Here is a 24,390-nt window from a genome sequence, read left to right as displayed (position 1 = left end):
CCAGCATGTCTGTCTGCACCTTTGGGCAGCCGTATCAAGGTCGGTATGGCTATAGACATGGTGATGGAGGATGTTCATGTGAGAAACGTGCTCACCTTTAGAAAAATTTAACTGGGGACAAAGTTGGTGGAGCAAAGGTTTATTTACAGCGCTGGGTGCATGCCTTCATATCCTGCATGCACATGTGTGAGTACAGAGTCAAAGTTTCTTATAGTCAAGCCTTTTACATATTCATAGAACTTTTAGGAAGACGAATCCCACCTCCCAATGGCTGATGCAATCTTCATTCTTTCTTCCAGGAGGGTCTTTCAAGAGCTAGTTGATAAAGGCTAGTAGTCTTTGATATGAACCTTTGATCCACTTAACCCCGTGCATGAGCCTAAAGCCCTTATCTTATACCTTGTTTTGTTACTTCCAGATTAGATGTTGGTTCAATCAAGCATGACTGCTGCATGTCCTATGTCCGGCCGCAAAAGCCCCTTATTCCTGTTTGTTTCACAGTTTCAGGAATTTACATTCTTCCCATCTGCCTACACGATTTACATTCTTCCCATCTGCCTACCCTGCTCAAGCAGGATACAATGCAAAAACAAAGATAAAGCAAGCTTTTGCTGAAGCAAACTATGTATATTATTAATCACATTCAATAGCTGCAGAGAATAAAACTCGAAATGTAAAATACAAGCTTTCTGTTACAGCATGTCCTATTGTAACCACAAGGGTGTCTCCAGGGCTGACCTTGCTGGGGAGCTGTGCTTCTGCAAAGATGGCAACAGCGGCCCCATGCAGCCTGCTCCACACGCCCGCCTGCTGAAATAGATGTTCTCCAACACCGAGACAGAAGGATAAAAGAAAAATACGTGCGTGCATTTTCAATTTTGATTAAGTCTCTCCCTGGCCATGCTTTGCAACTGCAGACCAGGTTTCGGGCAGTTCTAGGGGGGCCTCTATAAGGTCCCCTTGTACACCCTCCCCGCTTTCCACCCCCAGGCCTGGCCGCTTCTCTAAGAGGCCGGGGCCCCGAGCCCTGCGGCAGCCGACTGCTCTTGAAGGGCCGGAGCGGAGACCAGGCCTCCCACAGCCACCCGAAACCCTCCGGCGAGGACAGCTCCACCAGCGGAGAGGCACCCACCGGGCGGCACTGGCTGCTGCCCGGAGCCCTCCCGCCCCGGATCCCGGCAGCCGGCGCCGCCCTCTACACGCCGGGCGCCGGGCGGACGACACACAGCGGGCGCGACCGGTACCGGCTGCGGCCTCCGGGGCGGGGGATGCGGCGGCCGCGGCATCGGCCCGCGCCTCCCGCGGCGGGGCGCGGCGGGGCCCCTCTCAGGAGGAGGGCGCTGGGCAGCCGGAGCGCGGCGGGCGGGGGGCTGCGGCTGCGGGTCGGGGACGTGGGGCGGCCGGGCCGGGCCGGGCAGGGCCGGGCCGGAGGGCTGAGGGGGCCCCTGGCTGCGGCCGCCTTCGCCCTCCGTGGGTCGTGGTGTTGGCGGAGGGGGCGCCGTCAGGAGGGCGCAGGGGAGGGCGGGGATGCAGCCGGCGTTAGGGGAAGCGCTGAGCTCGGAGGAGGGGAGGATGTTTCACGATCAAGCTCGGGAGCAACCCGCCCCGAGAAGTGATGGAAGCTCGCTCTCTGGAGAGTTTCAAAAGCCCTCGGTGTGAAGCCTGAAAGGCGCCGTCTGGCTTAGGAGCTGTTCTGGCCCCTGGTGGGGGATTGCATGGGAGGACTGACTTTCAGGGGCAAACCTAAGCCCCCCAAATCCCTGTGCAACCCTGGTGCTTTTGTGCGTCAAAACTTGAGTCCATGTTAGCCCAGGTCCCCAGATGGCCATGTCGGTCCCTAGCTGTATCTTGTGTAGCCAAGGGTCCAGGTCTTGCAGCATTCCCACGAACCCGAAGGAGAGCTCCAGGCCCTTGGCATCACTCCTGTCCCCACATGCCTTCATGACCTCGGAAAAATCTTCCAAGTATTGTGTGTTTGTGAAGGCAGTGCCATATGTGATATTATTTTTGTAAGAGATAAGGGGTCATCAGGGCTGGCACAGGGTGTCTCCAGCCATGCTGGGGATCCCAGCTCTCTGCTGTTCGTAGCACATGGATGCAGATGACATGGCTTGTGGGCCCTTCATGAATTGTTTCCAGGCTTGGCTGGTTAAACGTGGTGGTGGTGGTGGTGGCTGCCCTGACCTCATCCTGGTTCATTTCCCTCTGCCCTCATTGCCCCTGCCCAGCGTGCAGGTAAGGAGGTTGCAGGCAGTATGTAAACTTTCCTCCAGGTCTTTAAAAGCAGTATTGAGGCAGGATTCCTCACACCTGCAGAAAGGGGAGCATGGTTTGCCTCTAGAGAAAGAAAGGAGGTGTTTTCTGCTCATAAGCCCTAGCTGCTCAGCCCAGATGTAACTCTGGTTTCGGTGAGATGTGATGCAGATGGCTATTTTAGCTAGCTTTTCAGCACTGTGTTAGCAGCTTCACAGCCATACTCGCTCCAGGAAACGTCCACAAGATGGGGCCCCTCTCCTTAATTGTCATGAAGATGACTTTCAGGGTGTTTGGCTCTAATTACAATAATCAACACTCTGAATGATCCCTGTCAAATCCTGCAGTAAGGTACACCACTGTCAGAGGAAACTTGGCTTCCTACTTAAGTGGGAGGCTGTAGCAAGCAAACTGCTGAATCTTGTCTCTGCGTGCAGCAAGGCACTGCAGCCTGCTGGATTGAGGTAAAAGGTGGAATGTCTCTTCCTCCTTAGAACTCTGTAGTTGCTGAAAAGGAGCCCTGGTAGTGATACAACATCACCGCACCCTGCGTTTTATTTTACTCTACTGAATGTTTATCGTTTTATCTCCTCTATGTGCCAATTTCAGATTGCCTTGGGATACCATTAAAACTTCATAAGCGAATGAGTTGGAAGCAGCGTGATTTGAATTGTACGCTGAAGGTATTCTGTTTATGCTTGCTCATCATGAGTAAGATCTTTTTTCTCATATAAACAAATATAAATAGAGGTATACTGGGCTGTTTAAGGGAATTTTAACTGTGATAAATGGTATTAGTTCCAAGCTGGTGAATTAATCTCCTTGCAACTCTTTTGTCTAAACATGATTAGACAAATAATGGAAAAATCATGTTAAAATGACAGCCCTTAGGCCACCTGAATATATATCACTGAAGAAGTAGCATTCAAATAATAGCAACTAGTAAATCTGAACTTCTGCCATCCAAGCATCACTAGTGCTCAGAGAAGCTTCTGCTATGGTATGGACTGTTCTGGAAGCCATTTTTCCCAGTTTCTTGTCTGACAGTCCTATCACTTGGGGATCAGAGCTCACTGGATGAGAAAACAAGGAGTTGCCACCTTGATGAATAGGAAGTAGGAAAAGGGCTGATGAGCAATGGGGAGGATAAATAGAAGAATTAAGGAGAAGGCACAGGTGCGTTTCAAACTAAAGCTGGTTTGAGTCCTGTTACCATCAACACATTTCTGTGTTGGTGCTATAGCCCCAGGCTCACCACTGTGGGTGGAAAAACAGTGCAGGTGCTGTACTAGAAATTCCCAGATCGGACTCTCTGCCTAAGCTGAGTTTTGGTAAAATTGTTTTGCAGTTTGTTTTTATTTTATAGAGGGGGCTTATGTGATAACCTGAGTCTTGAAACTGGGAATGGTAAATTAAGGCCAGATACGGGCTGTAAATAATGTCATGCGTGGCCTTGATAAAATGTGTCAGAGTGTCTAGAACTGTGAGTCTGCATAGTGAGTAGTTCTGTGGGAGAAGGCAAGGCACGCAGACATTTTAAAGTCATGCTGAAATTCACAATTTGTAAAGCTCTGAAAAAAAAGTCAAACGAGATGGGGATGCAGCGGATTTCTTAGGTGGAGATCAAACCTGAGTAGCTGGTATGCTAAAAGTCCTCGTGTCTCAGCTGCAACAAGTTCGAACTGTGTTTCATTTGAAGTTCTACAAGTGCAAAGAGCTCATCTCACATACAAGTGCAAAGAGCTGCTCTAAACTGCAAATACAATCAGATTTCTAAACTAACAACCTTCTACTCGTTAAATTTGTGGTGGTTGAATTACATATAGGTGAAAATTAGAATTCAGTTAATAAGTAACTTTTAAAATCCTAGGTTCCTGCAATTTTTATTTAAATGTATTTTAGCTGTACCAGATAAATTCTGCGGGGTTTGGGGAGAAAAAGGTGTTTTGTTCGTGGTCTGCTCAACATTTCTGTTAATCCCTTCTGTGAACTGTTCTTATGTACTTTTGAAAATCAGTTTAATTATTATTTTTTACCATGCATTCACTCTGTTCAGAGGGAGGTTATGCTGTGAATTTTGGCATGTTTGTGGAGAGAGCCTCAGCAGTACAAGATGATTACCCCTTTCTGTGAATACTTCGCAAACATTCTTCAAACCATTGTGTTTTTTAAAAAACTTATTAATGCAGCATTTTGGTTTTGTGTATTAAAACTCAGCAATACTGTTATTTTTGTTTAAACACAAATTGTGTTTTAACATGTATTTTTAACAGATTTATTTTAAAAGAAACAAGTATTTTACTTAAATAGAAATCCATTTTTGTGGGCTTACTGCTCACATGAACTGCTGGTGAAGGAAAACAGTCAGCAAGCACGATGGTAGAGTTGTTCGAAGCTGGTCAGTAACACCACGTGTATTTCAAGTCTCACGCCTTTGCCTGAGGTTTAGAAAAGGTTCTTCTGCCTCACTGTAGTGCTGGCAAAGACTGGCGAGTTAAACTCCCGCTGCATCTTTTGGAGGTTATGTGGAGATTGACTGCAGAAGGTCAGGAGACAAGCTTTGTTCAAAAAAGGCACAGTTGAGAGGCGTCCTTAAAGGGGGACGGTTCTCGGTGATGGGAACCTCTCCTTGTATCACCCCAAAGTACATTGTCCTGTGAAAGAGTATAACTGGTGTAAAGAGGCAGGATTTGGAGTAATTTGGTTTATTGTTCACTGTGTTTTCTAGTTTTGTTTTTAATACCATTTACCATGTTGCACACATATGTAGCAGAGAAATTGGGGAGGAGTACTGGAAGTGTATTAAAGGTCTTATTTGACATCTATTTGAGTTAGTTAGAAAATCTAGACGGGGATAAATGGTTAAGATATATTCCTAGCAAAAATAATTGCGCATTGAAGAGTACATTTGATTTTTATTGCCACCACTTTAGTAAGGGGACCAGCCAGATCAAGGAATATTGTTCCAGTGTATGCATTTACATGGGAAGAGAGACTAGCTCTTGTTAATAACAGCGCCATTTTAATCAGTTAAGAGTGACTGCAGAGCTAGGTTAAACAGCTTCTCAGATTGGGGTATTAAAAACGCTCTGTGTATAACCACTTACTGCTTGGTGAAGGGGGAAGAGTAGGGGGCACCAAAAGTCAGTTGGGTTTAAAGAGATGCTACTGTGTCTTACCTCCAGTTGAAAGGAACAAGGAGTTAAACTGAGCTTGAGGGATTCTCCTGAGAAGACATCTGAGCTCATAAACTCTTCAGAAACCTTTCTTCACTTGAGGAGAAATGGAGGAGTGTCCAGTTTCTCCTTTACAATGTATACTTCTAGAGAAGTTATGTGTCTGTGATGTATGAGGGTACGTTATATGCACAACACTGGTGTATGTCTGTATTCCTCTGACCACTCTCGGTTCAGATTATGTAGTGTGTAACTCTCAGAGAAAAGCCTCTGCTGATTTACCTTGAGTTGATTTATTAGAACTTTTAGAGATGGCAGTTAATGATGGGTTCCCTGGGGATACAAGGGACCAGCAAAGTGCGTGTAGGCAGCAGCAGCAGCCTTGGATTCTCCATGGAGGCAGGGAAAGGGGATACACACAATGAAGACTTGAAGGGAAAAAGTAGTCAGAAAAGCAGCATGCTGACAGTGGGGTCTCACAGGAGTAACAGCAAGAGGTTACCAGGTGCCAGCCTGTGAGGAGGAACCGTAAGACCACAGGAGAGGAATGGTTATGAGTCACAGTGTGTGGAGACATCGCATGGATATGTCGTTATCCCATGCAGGATTGCTCCAGGCACAAAGCTGGGAATGGTAGCCTGACATAAGCCCTTCTTCTGGCCTTACTGCGCACCTGGGTTATGCTGGCTGACCTGGAATTCATGGATATTTATGCCAACCAGAAAGGGCTGGTGCCAAGTGCCTGTTTACATCAAACATCTGGAGCTTTCACTTACAACCTTGCAGTAGGTATTACTTGATACTGCAAGGATTATTAGGTGTCTGCAGGGGACTGTGGGGACTGCATGAAGATTATGAGCCATAATGAAAGTTGTTACTGCAAATAAATTTTGCCAGTGTTTGTCCTTTTTGCTTTCCTGCAGATTCCTAGATGGCTAATGAATCGAGGTCCTGCCCATGTGATATTGGAGACAGGCTGGACTATGGAGGCCGTGGGCAGGAAGTACAAGTTGAGCACATCAAGGCATATGTGTGCAAACCACCTGCCAGCACAGACAAGGCTGTGATTGTGATTCATGATATATTTGGATGGGAGCTCCCGAACACCAGATACATAGCTGATATGCTAGCAACTAATGGATACATGTAAGAAATCCTTCCTTCTCCAAGAAATCCCACTCTTCTTCATTTCTAGCCTTCTGTTAGAATTGTTACTCCCATACATAAGAGGAAACTATTACCAGAGCAGTTTGAGTGATATATTTCCATAATACAAAACCACAAAGGAACATTGCTGTGAAATCTTGCAGAGTACAGCATGCTTCCTTTATACTTTGTGTTTACAGAAGTGACTGCATGCACAGGATACACAATGCAGTAAAAAGTGATTCTGACGGTTTTCATTGTAAGATGGCTTTAAAAACTAGTGTGTTCTGAAACAGAAGTGGGTATTCTGTTTTTAGAAGTATTTAGAAAACAGTAATTCAAGCAAAATTATATTATGCTTCAACATTCATATAGGGTTGGGACTGGCCTGCAGTTCCCAAAAGCAAACCTCCACCTAATACTGTAGTAGTCTAGTTTTGAGAGAAGGAGAGAAGGTGCCTTTAATGCTCTCAGCCTGTGGAGCATGAGGGAAGTCACATGTGAGCAGACAGTTGCCATGTGGCTGAGGTCTGTCTGTGGAGGTGAAAGGAACTTTATGTCCCTGAGATAAAGATGCTACCTTTGTGTGAGGATTAGGGTTTTCTGATACACTGGAACAATGAATTGGTCTATAGTCTGCTCCTTGCTACTGTCTTTCCTGAGGACTCGATATGCCCTATTCTGCTCCATAATTGGAATTACATTTGCCTCGTGACTAAATGCAATCATTCTCAACATGAGACTGGAAGTAGTAATTTTTCCCTGTGATCATGCCATGTTGTACTTCTTTTTGTAATACCTTCTTTCCCCCCACCAGTACTGCTCATACAGCAGCAATCAAATGGCTGGTGTTTCCATCACTCTAGGCAGGAGGACAGCTGAGAGTTTTCAGGCAGCAGTGTCTGAATGAAGAGCGGCCATGTGTGTCTTCCCCGACTGCTTCAAGATGTTGCTGATCTGGTGCACCAGTGCTTATTGGGAGGAATATAGCTGCATTTTTTCCAGTGCAGTATGGGATGAGGAGCTATGAGAGTTGTATTTCAGAAACCACATTAATACTGGTGGCTTGTAGTTCTTATCAGGCTAGTTTGAACGGGAAAGAACATGTTCTAGGTGGGCTTGGGAAGATTCGCTTTCAAAGCAGTATGTAGCCTTTCTGACAGGTACTTATCCAAAGGCTGTGCAATTTTGCCTCTACCTTTCCAAACATGAGTATACTTGTCAGATATGTTGATTTGCTTTAGGCCAAACTGATCCAGTCATTTCACCATGATCATTAAGATACATATAGTGTGTCAGAGGAGGGAGAGAGCCGAAGGCGGTGATCACAGTTTCGCAAGCGTATCATTGCTTCCCCGTGGGCCGGGAGAAAACACAGCAGCATCTGAGGGTGACCTAGTGATGGCAGTCTCCAGAGTCTCTGCTTGTTTCCTTCTTCATGAAGAGGCTGTATTATCCACTAGTGACTGCACCATCACAATTCTGCTGCTGGTCTCACAACGCATTTCAGCCAAGGTCATCCTGAATCATGGTTTGGGCATCCCCGTGGTGCAGGAACTCTTTAGTACTGAGTGGCCTTTTACTGTACTTCCCTTTATCAAGTCACTGAATGATGTGCACAGTAAAACGCTCTTCCCTTTCTCCCCACATGTTCTCCCTTCACTTGTTCTTTGCTGACTTCAGTCCATTGGGTGTTTGGTGGGTTTTTTTCAATAGCTCATAAGTAAGCCTCATGATGTGCTCTGTAGTAAAGAACTATTTTATGTAATTGTCTTTGTTTAAATGGAACTCATTAATGATGGTCTTCTGTTAAATAATATTATGTTATATGCAAAATCTAAAATTGTTGTAGTTGGGACCTAGTTTGATCTTCTTTTGCAAGATAATCTGTTGTTTTACTGTGTGTATTTTCAAATTATGTACTCAGAGCAGGTAAAATACTAGAGACAAAAATATTCACATTTTCCAGATTTGTATCACAAGTTGTGATTGTTATGTGCTTTAGCCATTGAAAAAAGCCTATGTAGATGTCTGTCAATGTTTTCTAAAGCTCATAGGCATTTCTGTAGAATAGTTAACAATGGTATTTAAAAACATTACTTTCTCAGGAAAAAGAAATCAAATAAAAATTATGCCTGGACAAAAACTTTTCCTGCTATGAAGGGCTAAAAAAATTGATGGTGTTTGATTAATTCATTCAATTTGGGGTTTTTTTTTTTGTGCGTGCAGAACCATCTGCCCAGACTTTTTTGCAGGAAGAGAAGCTTGGAAGCCTTCTGATGACTGGTCCAAGTTTGATGATTGGCTGAAAACTCGAGATGCCAGGAAAATAAACAAGTAAGATGTCAGGGAACTGGTTATCACACTGCCTGGATATCACATCTGCCGTCAGATATTGGTTTCTTTGCTTTCTTTTCCTTTTCCTTTTGTTTGTTTGTTTTCAGTTGTTTGTTTGAGGTTGGATGCAGCTGATCTGTCAGTGAAGGTGGCCTTTTTTAATGACTCCTTAGAAGTGGATGGAGTCGGTGACCTTTTATTTTGCCTTGGACAGAGTCCAAAGACAACTCTCTCAGTAGTGGCTTAGTGAAGAGTTTTGTCATCTAATGTTGATAACGTAGACTGCAAGTTGCTTCCTCTGCCTCAAAAAGCATGGTTTAAAAATGACCAGTGAAACAGCAGCGAGAATGCATAATCTTATCTTGAGGCTCACTGAGTGTAACAGACTGATATTTTAAGATATTGTATGGAGAGAAGAACAGTTTTTGATTGCAATGTAGTACTTGCCCAGCATGGTGTAACTGGCCCCAGGTAGCTGATGGCTGGATCATCACAGAATCATAGAATGGTTTGGATTGGGAGGGACCTTAAAGATCATCTAGTTCCAACCCCCTTGCTATGGGCAGGGACACGTTCTACGAGACCAGGTTGCTCAAAGCCCCGTCTAGCCTGGCCTTGGATATTGTCATCTGTTGTCAGGGCACAGTGAGGGCTGGCTGCACCAAGAAGAGTATGATGTTTTCCCCTTCTATGTGCAACACTGCCTGAGCATTTACCAGCAAAGACCTGCCACTAGCAGAGATGCTGTGCTGCCTTAATAACGCAGAAGGAAGATACTGGCAAGACAATGCTGATAAGGGCTTACTAATTAGAGACCAAACTAATTAACTTCCTGGGAGGGCAAATATCTTTCTTGGATTGTTGGGAGTAGCTGTGTTGAAGGTTGCTGGGCTTAGGTATTTGGTGAGAAAGTTATGTGAGACATAACTGAATTATTTCCAAAGACCCCCTGTCTCAGAGGGGTCAGTTATTGTGGAAACGTTTTAGTTTAGAGTCTGTCCCTTCTCTGCTGCAGTGGGAAGGAAGGGTTGGCCTCTGCCTGACATTTCTTACAGACGCTTCACATGTTTCGAGTGTCAGCTCCAGTAAGGAAAGATTCTTTTGGCACTTAATTTGCTTCTGTGTGTGTTTGCGTGTTGGTGGATCATGTGGTATTTGCAAAGCTGATGTATTGAGGGCATATATAGCTGGAGTGCGCCGGGGGGGCGAGGAACTGGGTCTGAAAATACCGTCTTGCGGTGATATGACAGACTTAACTGCAACCTCGCTCCCACCAATATTTTCTTTTCACTGCCTCTGCATGGTAACACCTGCTTTGGGGGTAAATGGGTTTTTTCAGAACACAGCATCTGAGCAAGGTGTATTTCAAGCTGCATTGTTAATTCTGGAAACATCTACCATTTTTGTTACACTGACTTTCCTGCAGCAAACCTCTCAGACACTAAATTACAGTTATTGTCAGCATTTTGACTGCCTAGCGAATAGAATTCTCTATAAAGCTTTTTATTACTTTTTCTATCTATGTTTACAAAATAAAAATGCATCCAGCTTCTCAGAGAATTTTAAGCTTTTTGAACTCATAGGTAGGTGTTTAATCAATCATCTACTTTCCATCCTTTTTGGTTTTTTTCCTTCAGTGTGTGTTATTCATGTTGTGGTTTTATTTAATTCCATTCAGATATTTTTTTTTCTCTTTCTGATGATTTCAAATTAGCAACCCCTAACATTTGTCTGAAATAATAATTTCTTTAAAGTATGTGAAAGAAAATATAATAGCAGCATGGTATGGGGGATGCTTATATGCATCTCTGTTTTCATATTTTCAAATATTGGTTTTACTATGGGTGCTTAATTTGCATTTGCTTGTATGTTTCAGAGAAGCTGATGCAGTTCTGAAATATCTAAAGGAACAGTGTGGTGCTAAGAAATTAGGGGTCGTTGGTTTTTGCTGGGGTGGTATTGCTGTACATCACCTGATGATGACGGACGCAGAATTAAAGGCTGGTGTAGCTCTCTACGGTGGGTAAATACAAGGATATAATACAAGCAGATACACATGCATATGTATATTGTGTAGCTTAAGTTCTTGATCTAGCATTATTTCTTTAAATCTGGCTGTCAGCTGACGAAGAGATATTTTCAGCAGAATAGGAAGGATATTGTGCAAAGAAGATGGTGGTGAGGGTATTTGTTCCTAGTTTCAGAATGGGTCATAGCAGCTATGTCTTTATTTCAGGTCTGGACAGGCAGATATGTTGTCCTTTGGTCATCTTCTCAATTTAGCACCCTTTTCCTGTTTACTACTGCTCTGCATGCTTCACCCAGGAGCAGAGAGTGTTATTTTTGCTCTAGCTACCCTGTTAAGTTAGATTGTGGTTATTTTAGCACTAGCTTTCCTTTTATGCTGTGCTTAAGAAGCTGGAATAGCTAAGCTGCCCCTTGCTGACGTTCTCCGAAAGTAAATTTTGGATTACTTGCTAAAGCATTGACTTTTTCAATTAGTTCAAAAGAACTCAAGCTTGAATGCACAGAAGGCATCTTTCAAGTCTTATTAATTCAGGTATTCAGTATGTATCTTAAGAAACTGGTTTAAATAGTGTTTTAATCTAGGAAGGAATTCTTCTAGGAGCTGTGTTTACAGTAGCTTGAAAGTAAAGTTAGTATGTGTGGCTACATGTTGCATGTGACATGAAATTTTTCACTGCAGAAGCAGAGTGCTGTATGTGAATCTAGATTTCACCTTAAAAGTCAATTGAACAGTTTTTTGTTTCTTTCATGTTTTCTAGGACTAATCAAGGATTCTGATGATACATCCAACCTCCTGAACCCTACGTTTTTCATTTTTGGTGAAAAAGACAACATAATTCCCCTTCATCAAGTATGCTAATAACCTCTGTCTTCTTCCATTTCTGCATGTTAAATTTCCATCCTGAATTGGGAGTCAAAACTCAACCTCGTAATAGTGCCTGGAGGTCAAAAAATAATGAGAAAAATCGTGATAGATAGGGCTATTACATAGCCCTTACATAGAAGGGCTAATGTAACCTAGGCAGAGAATTAAAGCTAGATTTATTTTCCTGAAGTCTCTCTCTTTTGTGGAAGTATGGCCAGGTAACAAGGTTAACCCAGGTAACAAAGATTTATCAAAATCCCGTTGCTGTTTCGGACTAGTCTACTCAGGGAGCTATCATTTGCTGTATGACACTGTTTTCCATTTGTCCTAGAAACCCATAAACCATGTTGGATACCCCAAATTGCATCCACAGGTGTCTGTTAGAAGGGTTTTATTCAGATGTAGTGTATTTAGCATTGTCATGTATTTCACATATGGGAAATACTTTTGTTGCATCCATATCTTTGCAGATTGTGGGACCCGCCTTTATATTCTAACAAATTTTCTAGACCCTTACTGCAAAGGTGGTGTTTCTTTACATAATTTTACTTTTTGTTCTGCCCATATGGAGCTTGGTTATTAGTGTCTAGCCTGAATGATAAATTAGGAAGTTGAAGAATGGCAGCATGGAATATGGCCATATTAATATAGCTACTACTATGCTGTCTATTACAGGTCACCCTGCTGGAGCAAAAGCTGAAGAAAAATTGCAAAGTTGATTATGAAATTAAAATTTATCCTGGACAAACTCATGGGTTTGTACATCGCAGAAGAGAAGATATCAATCCTCAAGATAAGCCTTATATTGAGGAAGGAAGAAAGGATATGATCAACTGGCTGAATAAATACATTTAATAGAAGAGCCAGCAACTGGATTTGTAATGCAATTATGTAACACACTGTGGAGGTTTTCGATAACACATTTTATAAAACTGGGGGAAGAGTTTGTTGAAACAGAAATTAAAGAAATGAGCAAACAGAATATTGTAGACTTTTTTGTTGGTAGATTCTAATCGATACTTTCATATTATATTCTTTTGAAGAAGTCTTGGATTTCACCTGGCAGTGTCATGTTTTAATCTGCTGTGAAATGTTCTTCACTCCCTTGAGATTTTTCTTAATGCTTGAAATAAGTTAGTCCAGTGGTAAATTAATCTATTTGTGTGTTATGGCCATTATCCATCTAACCTCTACATAAATCACAAGTCCAAACTTTGGGGACATGCATACATTGTTTGGTGAAGCTTATTGTGAGAAACTAAACTTTTTTGACAGATGGCAAGTGTATCTTGTTCCAGAATTTGTGGCTAGGGTTATTCAGATGGGGTATTACTTTCACAGATTACCTTCCGGAGCTGCATGTGGCCACTGGAGCAGTGTGTGGAATGGCCACTGATGGACCAGCCTGGTTCTGTGGCCACCGCCAGTCGCTTTTTGAACCTTCTTGGGATGCTGACCTCTAGTACATCTTATGACAATGATTTCTTCAGTTTCATTATGCTTCATGGGAAGAAAGGTTTGCATTCCTTAGTTTGAAATCAGGTGCCTAGTGTCTGCACTGGCTGCTGGTACTTCCTAAGTTGTAAAGAAAAAGCAAAAAGAATGTATGTCACTTTTCACCTTCTCAGTGTTACTAATAAAGACTGCTTGTGATTCAATGGGGAGAAAATGTGACTTAGGAAAGTCTTAATTTTACTAATCTCTCAAATTAAAGGTATTATCAGAGAAATATACATTGTGGTGTGTCTCATGCAAAAATAATCAACAGTACTAATTAAACATTTCTCTCTCAATGGGATCTTAATTCTTTTATTTTTCCCAACCACTCGTGTAGTATATTAATCCAGCTATTACCTGAGTGATACAGGTCTGATAACACATTTTTCCAGGAGAAGACTGTATAGGTCTGGAAGTTTATTGTGCCTTAATTACCCCAGTAAAAGCTGGATACCTCCACATTAATGGAGTTCCATTAGCTGAATGTGTAGGAGGGTGATCAGTTTGTATATTTAGGGAAGAGCAGTCATTCATAAATGCCGAAACCTCGTGTGCTGTAGCACTAACACCGTGACTAAGCAAAAAGCAAAATGCAAGCAAAAACCAGATGCAGCACTTGTTTGAAGTAGCAGAAAGTGCATCCAACTGCACAGAGAGCGTGAGTGTGTTGAATTAAGTTTTGTCTTCTAAGTAAAAAAAAACCTGCCTGGATTTCCTGTCGAGGAACATGAAACCACAGGAAATCAAATTAAAAGTTATTCAGTATCTGAAGTCTAACGTCAATGCTAAGGTTAAGGGGCACTTTGTCACTCTGCATTAGGAAAAGATAAAGGCAGGAACTTACGTAACCATTATTTGGAGAAACCCGATCCTTGCAGTCCCTCCTTTCGTTTTATGAGTTAGCACTTTCTTCTGGGCTCACATGCAGTGGTGACCACCCGCACCAAGCTCCTGTGATTTGCCGCTGCTGTCTCACACACTCGCTGTGCTCCAGGTATGTGTGGGGTGTGCTTGGTTTGTTTAGAAACCTTCGCAGCTTTTTGTCCTGAGAAATGCAAAACAAGTGCGTGCTGGGGCCTGACTTCCATTTTGTCTATGTGCTTTTCTAAAGAGTGCATGCTCATTTAAATGCCATCGGGTGGCTACTTTCTTCCCTGATTGTTTGAGATGATGGCTCAGAAACCTTATATTTTCCTTCCTGCGATAAGAAAGACCTCTCACAGGGGCAGAACTCAGGAGGGTCTGTTAAAAGCAAAAGTGCTACACAGCAGTATCTTTGTGTTTTTCTGGTTGTAGGTTCAAGTTTCTGAAAACCAAAGTTATAGTTTGGTCTGCAAATAAATGCTCAAGTGCTTGCAGGTGGAGGTGGTGGTGGCGGAATGCAAGGCTGTGGGTTTACACATCCTCCTAAAAGAATGGCTTTGATGGATGTAAGAGGGGGGATGTGAATTGTTAAGGAATGTTTCAGTGGCATCTTAGAAAAGGAAATTGGATGGAATGCATACTGCAAAAAATGTAGAAATACTGAAACATTCTGACTACACTACAAAGCTTGCGAGTCTGTATGGCTTATAAACCATACAAGCCACCACCACCCCTCACAGGTTTGTGTCTGGAGCTTTTTTCCTCAGCTGCTACGTCTGCATCTTTAAATATTTCATGTTTCACATGTTGCTTTACATTTTATCAGATAATGTGAAATGCTTCAATTAAAGCCTTTAAGGATACACTGACTGGTAAGGGCATTGTGTTTGTGTTTCTGCAGCTCCGAAATGCATGTTTCTTTAATGCTCAGTTGCTGGCTTTGTCATATTTTCTCATTTTAGTCTAACCAAAAGGAAATAGTTTGTGAATTGATAATTAGTTACCAACTCTTTCCTGTTATATATTTAAACTGTATTTTGTCTTATATGCTCATCTATTAGTTTATTTTTTCCTTCTATTTTAAACTAGAAGTCCCATATGAGACTACAATATGTGAAAACCCCCCACCTATGCATGGCTGTGGCTTATTTAAAAGAGAAGTAGAGGATTAGCATAAATGTGTGCCCAGAGTTAGCAGAGCTTTCAAATGCGATAGAACTCATCTTGAATTGATCTGTGCAAATGAAATCTCACAGGATCTGCGACCCTCTCCCTGCTAATACTGTTTGGGATGTTCTGAATTTTGAAGTCTGAAAATGCAGGACATCTTGGTCCCTGGAAATCTGTGCAGATCTCCTGGCTGAAGGGTTGGTTGGTTGTTTGCTTTCCTAGAGCTGTCCCTTTAGTGCTGCAGCTATTTAAGTCCCACTAGTTCAGGGACTGTTCAGTAATCTGCTTATTCCCACTTCTCTGTGGAAGTATTTTTGGCATAGTCAAGTTTGAACATCCTTGTTTCTGTACTAGCAAAGTTTTCTTAGATAGTACATACAATTTATCCTTAGAAAATTTAGGTAAAGCCTTACCTACATTTTCTCCAAGTTCTTTAGTACTTTGGAGGTGCTCTGTCCATATTCAAATAAGTTATTCAGGACATTTTGCAGCAGTATGAAGTCAGTTAACCCAGCTAGTTAACCTAAGGTCGATGGCATAAAATCATTAACTTGAGACCAAGGAGCTGCATAAACCTGTGTTAGATTCTGTTGGCATTTTTTGACCTTTGTGAACTACTTGTTTATTTTCATTTAGGCAATAGTTTGTAAAAAAGTAGCCACACCACACCCTTCTGTTACCACAGACACAAAACATTTGGCTGCATTTAAGGAATTTTTCCTTATATGCACTTTTCTTTTTCACTATCTTGGAGTTTGAACGCATTCCTTATTTAATATTAAATAAATATGATTTTATACTCTGGCTTTCACTGGTATATTTTTCTTGACACCTTCCTTAAGTATCCTCTTTCAAAAGTCTGCAACATCTGAGGCTAGAGCTGGTTTATAAAAATGATTTCTTGACACTGAAAAAGTCAGCTTTGGAATATTGTAAGTCTCTGGAGGAAAATGTCATTTTTATCTTTCTACACGGTAGCTCTGTGTGTGGGTTTTGTTTGTTTGGTTGGTTGTTTTTCTTCAAAATGCCAAGTCCTGTATTAAGCCTTTACATTCTGTACTAAAGACAGTTATGCATTCCTGGCACGGACGTACACATGGCGAAGAGTGAAAGAACTGGCTTCTTTGCTATTAAATAGTCTCTGATGGTTGCCTGGCTGGTTGGTCATGACTTTATCTTTACCGTATTACTTACTATAAGGCATGGAAGTCCTGGTTATGTACCAGGTTATGATGTACCCCAGTGAAGAGTTCATAACAGAAGTTGATAAGTAACTAACAAGATTATTATTTATAAAAATCCAACCCAGTGGGCTTATTGACTAATGCTGCATTTTAGATCTAACAGTAATCAGCATGTTCACAGTATTACTGCAATGATGCAGAAATTCAACAGTCTACGATATGACTGTGTTTTAATCTTTCTCAGTATGGTGTGCTGTGGTATTCACAACTCGATGTTTTATGTTCCCTCGTAGCACACATGGCTAATGAATCGAGGCCCTGCCCATGTGATATTGGAGACAAGCTGGACTATGGAGGCCGTGGGCAGGAAGTACAAGTTGAGCACATCAAGGCATATGTGTGCAAACCACCTGCCAGCACAGACAAGGCTGTGATTGTGATTCATGATATATTTGGATGGGAACTCCCGAACACCAGATACATAGCTGATATGCTAGCAACTAATGGATACATGTAAGAAACACTACTGTTTTCACATTGTCTTTTTAATCAGAACGTTTGTTGAACCATTTCCTTTTTTTATATATAAACCGTAGAAAAAATTTCATGGTCTTCCCTTACATGTTTCTCTAAAGAGTTTCTTGTTTGTTAAAGCAGTATAAGAAATCTTAACATAGTTGAGTATTCCTACTGGAACAAGAGAATAGGCAAGCACAGAAGAAGAGAGGTGAAAGAGAGAAACATCTTATTCTGCATCTTTCATCCTCCGTGAGCCCAAAGCAGCCTGCTTCCTTCCTCCTGACATGGCATCTCTGCGACTTTGCTCTTGGGGTAAAAATTCCAGAGAAGCTGAAAGACATTCTGTGAAGATGAAGTGTATCAGCTTGTGCCGAAGAAAGAAACAAGTACTCAAATATGTGAAAAGCATATTGGGTGTCCTCTTTCCTGTATTTCTGGATTAGCATTCCTTCTAGCCCAAATGTATTTACCATGTATGTACATGGTATGTACCATGTATGTACAATGTACATAAAATGGTAGGTTGTGTTTGTTTGTTTGTTTGTTTTATTTTGGTGGGAAACCACTGAGGATTTTCAATTGTAGGTAACAATTTCTCAAATTAATTAATGAATTTTAACAGGACAAAAGGTATGTGGAAGTTATGCTAAGTCTTCTTATTATGCTGAGAAAAATAATGAGGGTTGCTTGTATAGTGCTTTGATGTAGGTTAAATTCTACACGTTTCCAACAAAATGAGTTTGCTGTATAATACACACAGACTTCTCTTTAATCCTTTTTCAGTATTACTTTATGGTCATAATGCGTTTTAATTCTTCTTTCAGAGCCACCTGCCCAGATTTTTTTGTGGGACAAGAAGGTTGGAAACCTTCTAATGACTGGGCGACTTTCGATGACTGGCTGAAAACCCGAAGTGCCGGCAAAATAGACAAGTACAACCATTGTTCCTTTTCCAGCCAGTGGACATCATTCTCTTGTAGCAATTTCTGCCTCAGTAAAGATGCAGGATTAGATCCTAAATTATTAATGGGTCAAATACAGTCCACAAACAGAAATTTCATGCAGCTTGTGGGTTGAGCTCATGGTCATGTGAGGGGGTGCTTTTGTTGAGAAAAGCAAAACTCTGAACAAGAATAGAAGTGCTCACTGTTTACCTGTGCAGAGAGTAGGAGCAAGATAAATGACTTAAAAGGAAAGAACGAACAAAGGCTAGACAATGCAGCTTGCTCTTTCCGCTTCAGTTTGATTCAGTTCCCACAGGTAGGCACAACTTCCGTGGGTTTCAGAGAGGGTGCAAACGTAGTCACCAAACACTGTTTAACTAGGGAACGTTGGTCCTGCTCCCCATCAGATCCCAGGTAGTTTTAAACATACTACTTTCCCATTCTTCTACCTGTGTTTTTCCTATTTTTATCTGACAGGTAGCTTGATTGCATGTGACTGCTGAGTTTGAAGCAGCAATCTCAAATTTACTTCCACAGTTTCATAAAATACTTGTCTCCCTGATGAGAGTTTGCCTATAGTGACATTTGTGATAACGGGCTGTTCTTGACTGGCTGTGGGTCTCTTAAACTTTTATTCATGTTAGCTTGTAAGACAAGGATTGCCCTCTGTGAGATTAATTGGGCTGCTGTTTCTAAAATCACCTTGAGCGCTCAGTCACTCGCAATCCCAAGAGAACAGGGAAGAGAATAGGAGGAACAAAGGAAGAAAGCTCAAGGGTCGAGATAAAGACAGTTTGACGAGTGAAGGGAAGATTAAAGACAGGAGTGATGCAAAGACAGTCACCACCTCCCACAAGCAGACCAATGCCCGGCCAGTCTCTGAATAGCAGCCACCTTGGAGGCCAGGGGAACAGAGCTAGAGGCTTAATTCACTTTCATTTACATGTCTCAGAGAAATTGATGTCATCCTGAAGTACCTAAAGGAACAATGTGGTGCAAAGAAGATCGGTGTCGTCGGGTTTTGCTGGGGTGGAGCAGCAGTACAACATCTGATGCTGAAAAATCCTCATTTACAGGCAGGGGTGTCCATCTATGGTAAATCTTAAATACCTATTCTCAGCAGAGATGACTGGTGCAGAAACCTATTCTGTAGGACTGTTACTGTAACAAAATTCAGTGCAACATCTTATGGAAGAAGGTGATTTTATTACAAAAAATTTTTAAGCAATTTGATTTTGCACACTCACAGTTTTGTACTTAATCATAACCAGCAAATTCTAAGTGTTCAAGTGGCATGGCTGGGATTGCTTCTGTGCAACATAGTTTACAAGGGACACCAAGTGCCAAGGCCTCATGATGGCTCAGGTTCCCCTTGGCCGGTGATGACAAAATGGTTTCTGGGCACATCTTTTATATCTTTCAGGAGCCAGCAGTTACTCAGAGGTGCATCTTTGCCATCGTATTTTTCACTACCTCAGCCTGCATAAGTCAGGACAGGTTGCTGCCCACCGTCTATTTTTCATTGTTTGAAAAACCTGTTTGACACACAAGTCTGCCCTCTGTTCCCCTGTTTGGCTAACAGGGGCAGTAGGATATGCTGCAACCTTTTTGCTGTCCTTCTGTTAGAGTGCAGAGCCTTTTGCTGATGAGACATCTGGGCTGGGGGCTGCACAGGCTGCAGCATTTCAGGTCATGACAAGAACAAATTATTCCTCAATGTTACTGCTATCAGTGGTCCCTGGTTACTAATATGAACCATTTTTTAACTCAATGTTTTAAGACTCCCACCCTTCCATTCTTAATGCATTTGTGCTACCTTTAATATTTTTGTTATAAACCTCTGTACTTCTGTACAACCCAGAGCAGTTAATATTCATTTGAGGTGAAAGGAAGTTGAAGGTATTTATCTAGAATGTTCATGGGGACTATTTTGCTGCACTGATTTGCTGATCAGCTGAGTCAATTCAACAATGCTACTTGCTAATTTATTTAATGCTTCTCTGTTGTAATAATTTCAATAATGAAAAGTGTGGCCAGAGTGGCAGCTAGTTAGTTTTACTGTTACTTAAATGCAAATATATTTGAATAGTCATAATTACAATATCAATTTGTTATGAATTTATATTGGTTTAAATATAAGTACACTGAAATCCTAACCATGTAGCTGGAACAATGAATATTTACAATTATCTTAAAAATGGGCTATGCGAGGCTAGAGGCAAGCAGCTCTCAAGTGTCCATCTTTCTCAAGACCCTGTCTCTGGCAGTGGTCAGAAGCAGATGTCCAAGGAAAATCACAAAAATGTAACAATTCTTCCATGACTTTTTCAGACAGAGCTGATCTTTCCATTTTTAATGACATCCTAAATCACAGGAAGTTCTCACAACAAAAGTGACTTTCAAGCAAAGCGTGGTTAATTCTATTACAAACTGATCAGCTCTTACTGAATAGAATGTCTTTTATTTCAACTATATATCTTTGGCAGTGATTTAACCACTCTAAGTAGCATGGCTCGTTGTATATGCCCCTCCTTCTTCCCTAGGAGTGATCAAGTTCTTTGCGGACACATCCAGTTTGCTTCATCCCACTTTCTTCATTTTTGCTGAAAAGGATGACTTCATCCCATTGCAGCAGGTCAGTTTCCTATCAGAGATATTTGTCTTTTTAATGTTTTTCATGCTTGTTTTGTAATTTGATGTTTAATTAAGAGGAAGCAGAAAACTAATTTGCATTTTCTTCCTCTTTCGCTAACTTTTACAGTAGTTCTACCCAAATTTATGTTGTTCATCCCCAAATCAGAAAGTTTTAAAGTGACAATAGAAAATGTTTTCTGTTTCTGTTGCAAAATATGGATGATTTATATATGAATGTTCCTAGAAGGAAAATGGCAAGAATCCAGATGAAGACTTCTGTCAAGTTTAAGACAGGAGACCCTCTTTAATCATACTGATGGTGCACAAAATCAGCAGAAAGTCCCCCCCTCTGCTGGTGGAATCGCTAGTTGTAGGAAAATTTAAAAGATCCCATGACTATCCTTTTCCTTCCCCTGCTGTCCTGCAGAGCTGCTCCTTACTGGTACTTTTGGCAACAGCCTTCCTGGGGAGCCCAGGGGGAGAATGACTGGAGGAAGATGATTATCTGCCAAGGGGATCAAAGAGGAAAATGCTCTTTCATTGAGTGGTGTTGGCTTTAATTTTCCTGCCAAGAATGCCAGTCGCTTTGAACTGCTGATTCTGTATCTGTGCCTCTCCTTCCTCCATTTCAAATCAATTCAGTTTCTTGTCCTATTTTGTTTGGTGAGGTCTATCAGCAGTAACTTGTACAGTGATCACTACATGCTAACCCTCTTGTGACACTGAGCAATAGGTGTTTTTACCTTTACAGGTATTACAGTAACTCACATGCTTTTTTTTACAGTTTTATATAGTCACATGCTGTTATTTTACTGGAGAAAAAAGTCTAGTTAAATAAAGAAAGTGTAGTAGCAGAAATGGATTTGGGTATGAAATCAGTAGAAAGGAAAACAATGGCAGGAACACACTGTCTCCCAGAAAAGTGAAAAACCAGGGCAATTTAAGGAGTGTAAGGACATACCATGTTAACACTGTACGTGGCCAACATGGAACATTCTGTATTACAGGTTGCCGTACTGGAAGAGAAGCTTAAACAAAACTGTAAAGTTGATTATGAAGTTAAAATCTACCCTGGACAGACGCATGGGTTTGTACATCGCAAAAGAGAAGATATCAATCCTCAAGACAAACCTTATATTGAAGAAGGAAGAAAGGATATGATCAACTGGCTGAATAAATATCTTTAGCATAAATAAATGCCCCTAAAATAAATCAATTGCTGAAGGAAATCAGAAAATAATGCAGGCTGTATTGATTAAGATGCTCTTAAAACCATCGAAATATTTCATAAAATTCGTTTGCAACAACACTACTTATTTTCACTTATTTTCTAAGTAGATGCTTAGAAATGGCTTTTTGAATTCTGAAAGCTATAAAAGTAAAGACAGATTTTAAAATTTGACCCTGTGTATCTTAACATTGTTGGAACCTCACGTGAGGCCAGGAAGCCCTCAGCTTTCACAGAACATTGCCCTTCAAGGTGCAGCCCCTCAGTTGTTTCCATTGCCCTATAACATTTTTACTCTGGCATTTGCCTCTGCCAGCCATGCCTGGCAGCTCCCTCATGCAGTCGCTTTCAGTCTGGCTCCATCCTAGCCAGGGACATGTGTCAGGCCAGACCTAAGTGATCTGTGGTGGAGCTGCAGCAGCTTGTGTGTCTTTGAACTCCACAGTGTCTACTTCAGAGTCTCCCACCAGGTGGTTCCCACCTCAGGTCTCATATCCCCAGTGGTTCTTAGCCATCCCTCCATTTCAAACCCCTTCTTCACATCACTCCTTCTGCTTCCTCCTGCAATGCACCGTGTGTCTCCGACAAGAAAATAGTTCTCCCTCCATCACACTGAGCTGATATGAAAGAAACTTTCCTGTGTTTCAAAAAGATTTCATGCGGACCTCTGAGGTAAAAGTGCAAAATCGTCCCTCACTTCTTGGCTTATATCCTTGGTCAGCCACTAATGCTCTTATCTGGTTTGGGCACCACACGTTGTGTTCCCATCTCCTTGCTCTTTGATTTCAGGAGAGGTAAGCCTGTTCTTAGTGGGTCCAGCCAGCACAGGGGAAGTCTCTTCAGGCCTGCAGCATGTTGTTGCTGTGAGTCATGCTGGTGAAAATAGTCTCTCCACATGAGAGGTGAGAAGTTCCATTATGCCCTCTCTGATCCTGCCCTTGGGCTGGATCTGCGTGGCTTCCAGTGACCTACAGATGGAGAGAAGGGCCAGACAGTGACTTCTGTGCTTCCTGCCAGTCCTGACATGGTTCTAGATTCATTGAATGGAAGAGAAACAGTTTGACATGGGAGAACTGCAGACACCTTCATTCACTGGCGCAGGCACATCTGATGCATGTGCCTGTACAGCTCTGGGGTAGCAGAAGGATAGCAATGTACAAACCTTCCCAGAAGAAAGCAACGTGGGTGTGTGGTTCAGATAGTCTATAAAGTGTCAGTTCAAAATCCCAGCTATGTATTCGTGCCCCATTTATCAGGGTTGCTATGAGAACAGACAGAGATGATGAAATTGATCTCCCTACAAATATTGTGTCGTACGGATTTTAAATAAAAGAGTCTTGGTTTCTCAGAAGGTAGTATCTTGGCTGGCAAACTATTACAGCTTGCTTTTTATGTGAACGAAGAGATGTCTCGGGGAATTTGGCTAAGCTTTGCCAAATTACTCCTGAGACGGGAAGACTATGAAATTGAGGAGTATTTTGTCAGAATTCATTGTCCTTGGAGAATTGAGAGTGCCTTGCTGTAGGACCGGTATTGCATCTCGTTATGTATTTGTTTTTGTAGAAACATGGCATCTAAGACGGAAAACTCAGCATTTTTCCAGCGTTAACATTTAATTTACTAAAAAACACATGCACATTCTCAAAACTTGCATTTGGGAATATCTTTTCTGTTTAGAAAGCACTGGCATACAGGCATATAGGTTAGACATTAGAAACTCAGGTTTGTAACGTTCAGTTCTACTGAACCTAGCAGCCTTGGTATAAGGTGAATCAGCTGCAGAACAGTGGGGCAGACATAGCAGACATATGTGAGGCCTGATCAGGGGACCTCACGCAGATGCTTTTGTTTCCTTGGGTGTTGTGCTCTCTTGTAAGTCCTTTCCTATTAACTTTAGAGCCCTTTGATCAATTCAAGGGAAATGGTGGGGTCACCATCCCCGGAGGTATTTAAAATATGTGAGTATGTGGCAGTTAGGGACATGGTTTAGTGGTGGACTTGGCAGTGTTGGCTTTATAGCTGGACTCTATGATCTTAAAAGTCTTTTCCAACTGAAATGATTTTATGATTCTATGATATCCTGCCCACTGCTGATAATCTCCTCTTCACAAGAAGGTGGAGGTTCTTTATAAAAGAGAAAATACTAAGCCACAGTTTGAATCTGAACCACTGGATCCTCTGCCTTCTTGGAAGTTGAATTCCAGGTTCTGATTTCTGCTCTCTGGCACAAGTATTTTGGTAGCACCTGATATCTTTAATTGGTTTAAAATTACACAGACTTAACTTCTAGTTCATTTTGTTTACTTTTTTTACACACTGAGTGGGATCTTCTTTATGGGGTTTCAGTTCAATCTTTATGGCAGCAATTTTTAATCAACAAGATGACTCTCTGACTCCGCTCCATTTTCTGCATTCCTCTCTGTCAGATTAGCATCTCTTTATTATTTTTATTTACCGTGGGGGTTTTTACTGTGGTGTCTAAACCAGACAGTCACTGTTACATGTTAACAGCTTTTTTGACTCCTAAACTGCGAGCAGGAATGGG

The 24,390-nt window shown here is 41.8% G+C and overlaps 2 protein-coding genes and 1 long non-coding RNA gene across 8 annotated transcripts; 2 read left to right on the top strand and 1 right to left on the bottom strand.

Annotated features, from left to right (window-relative positions):
- The first annotated feature begins 727 nt into the window (after positions 1–727).
- LOC115607504 (carboxymethylenebutenolidase homolog) lies at positions 728–12,787 on the top strand. 5 transcript variants are annotated; one of them, XM_030484881.1, is made up of 8 exons: positions 728–860; positions 991–1,240; positions 2,863–2,936; positions 6,353–6,575; positions 8,805–8,912; positions 10,789–10,931; positions 11,699–11,790; positions 12,481–12,787. In XM_030484881.1, exons 4-8 carry the CDS (start codon positions 6,361–6,363, stop codon positions 12,658–12,660), a joined length of 738 nt encoding a protein of 245 aa, XP_030340741.1. In that variant the 5' UTR covers positions 728–860; positions 991–1,240; positions 2,863–2,936; positions 6,353–6,360; the 3' UTR covers positions 12,661–12,787. The 5 variants fall into 5 exon arrangements, with proteins under 5 accessions (XP_030340741.1, XP_030340759.1, XP_030340750.1 ...); XM_030484890.1 differs by lacking the exon at positions 2,863–2,936 and having other exon boundaries at positions 745–860; XM_030484899.1 differs by lacking the exons at positions 991–1,240; positions 2,863–2,936 and having other exon boundaries at positions 735–860.
- Positions 12,644–15,979, bottom strand: LOC115607523. Its single transcript, XR_003991256.1, has 3 exons — positions 15,750–15,979; positions 14,147–14,347; positions 12,644–13,380 (listed from the first exon to the last, which is right to left on the bottom strand). It is a non-coding gene; the product is annotated as an uncharacterized LOC115607523 (long non-coding RNA).
- Positions 14,106–22,019, top strand: LOC115607496 (carboxymethylenebutenolidase homolog). 2 transcript variants are annotated; one of them, XM_030484858.1, is made up of 6 exons: positions 14,106–14,296; positions 16,814–17,033; positions 17,864–17,971; positions 18,936–19,078; positions 20,527–20,618; positions 21,625–22,019. In XM_030484858.1, the coding sequence occupies exons 2-6, from the start codon at positions 16,819–16,821 to the stop codon at positions 21,802–21,804; spliced, it is 738 nt and encodes a 245-aa protein (XP_030340718.1). In that variant the 5' UTR covers positions 14,106–14,296; positions 16,814–16,818; the 3' UTR covers positions 21,805–22,019. The 2 variants fall into 2 exon arrangements, with proteins under 2 accessions (XP_030340718.1, XP_030340728.1); XM_030484868.1 differs by having other exon boundaries at positions 14,165–14,296; positions 16,765–17,033.
- Positions 22,020–24,390: the final 2,371 nt, after the last annotated feature.

This window comes from Strigops habroptila, chromosome 1, assembly GCF_004027225.2.
Source record: "Strigops habroptila isolate Jane chromosome 1, bStrHab1.2.pri, whole genome shotgun sequence".
Lineage (NCBI taxonomy): Eukaryota > Metazoa > Chordata > Aves > Psittaciformes > Psittacidae > Strigops > Strigops habroptila.
This window is presented reverse-complemented; position numbering and strand designations above follow the sequence as displayed.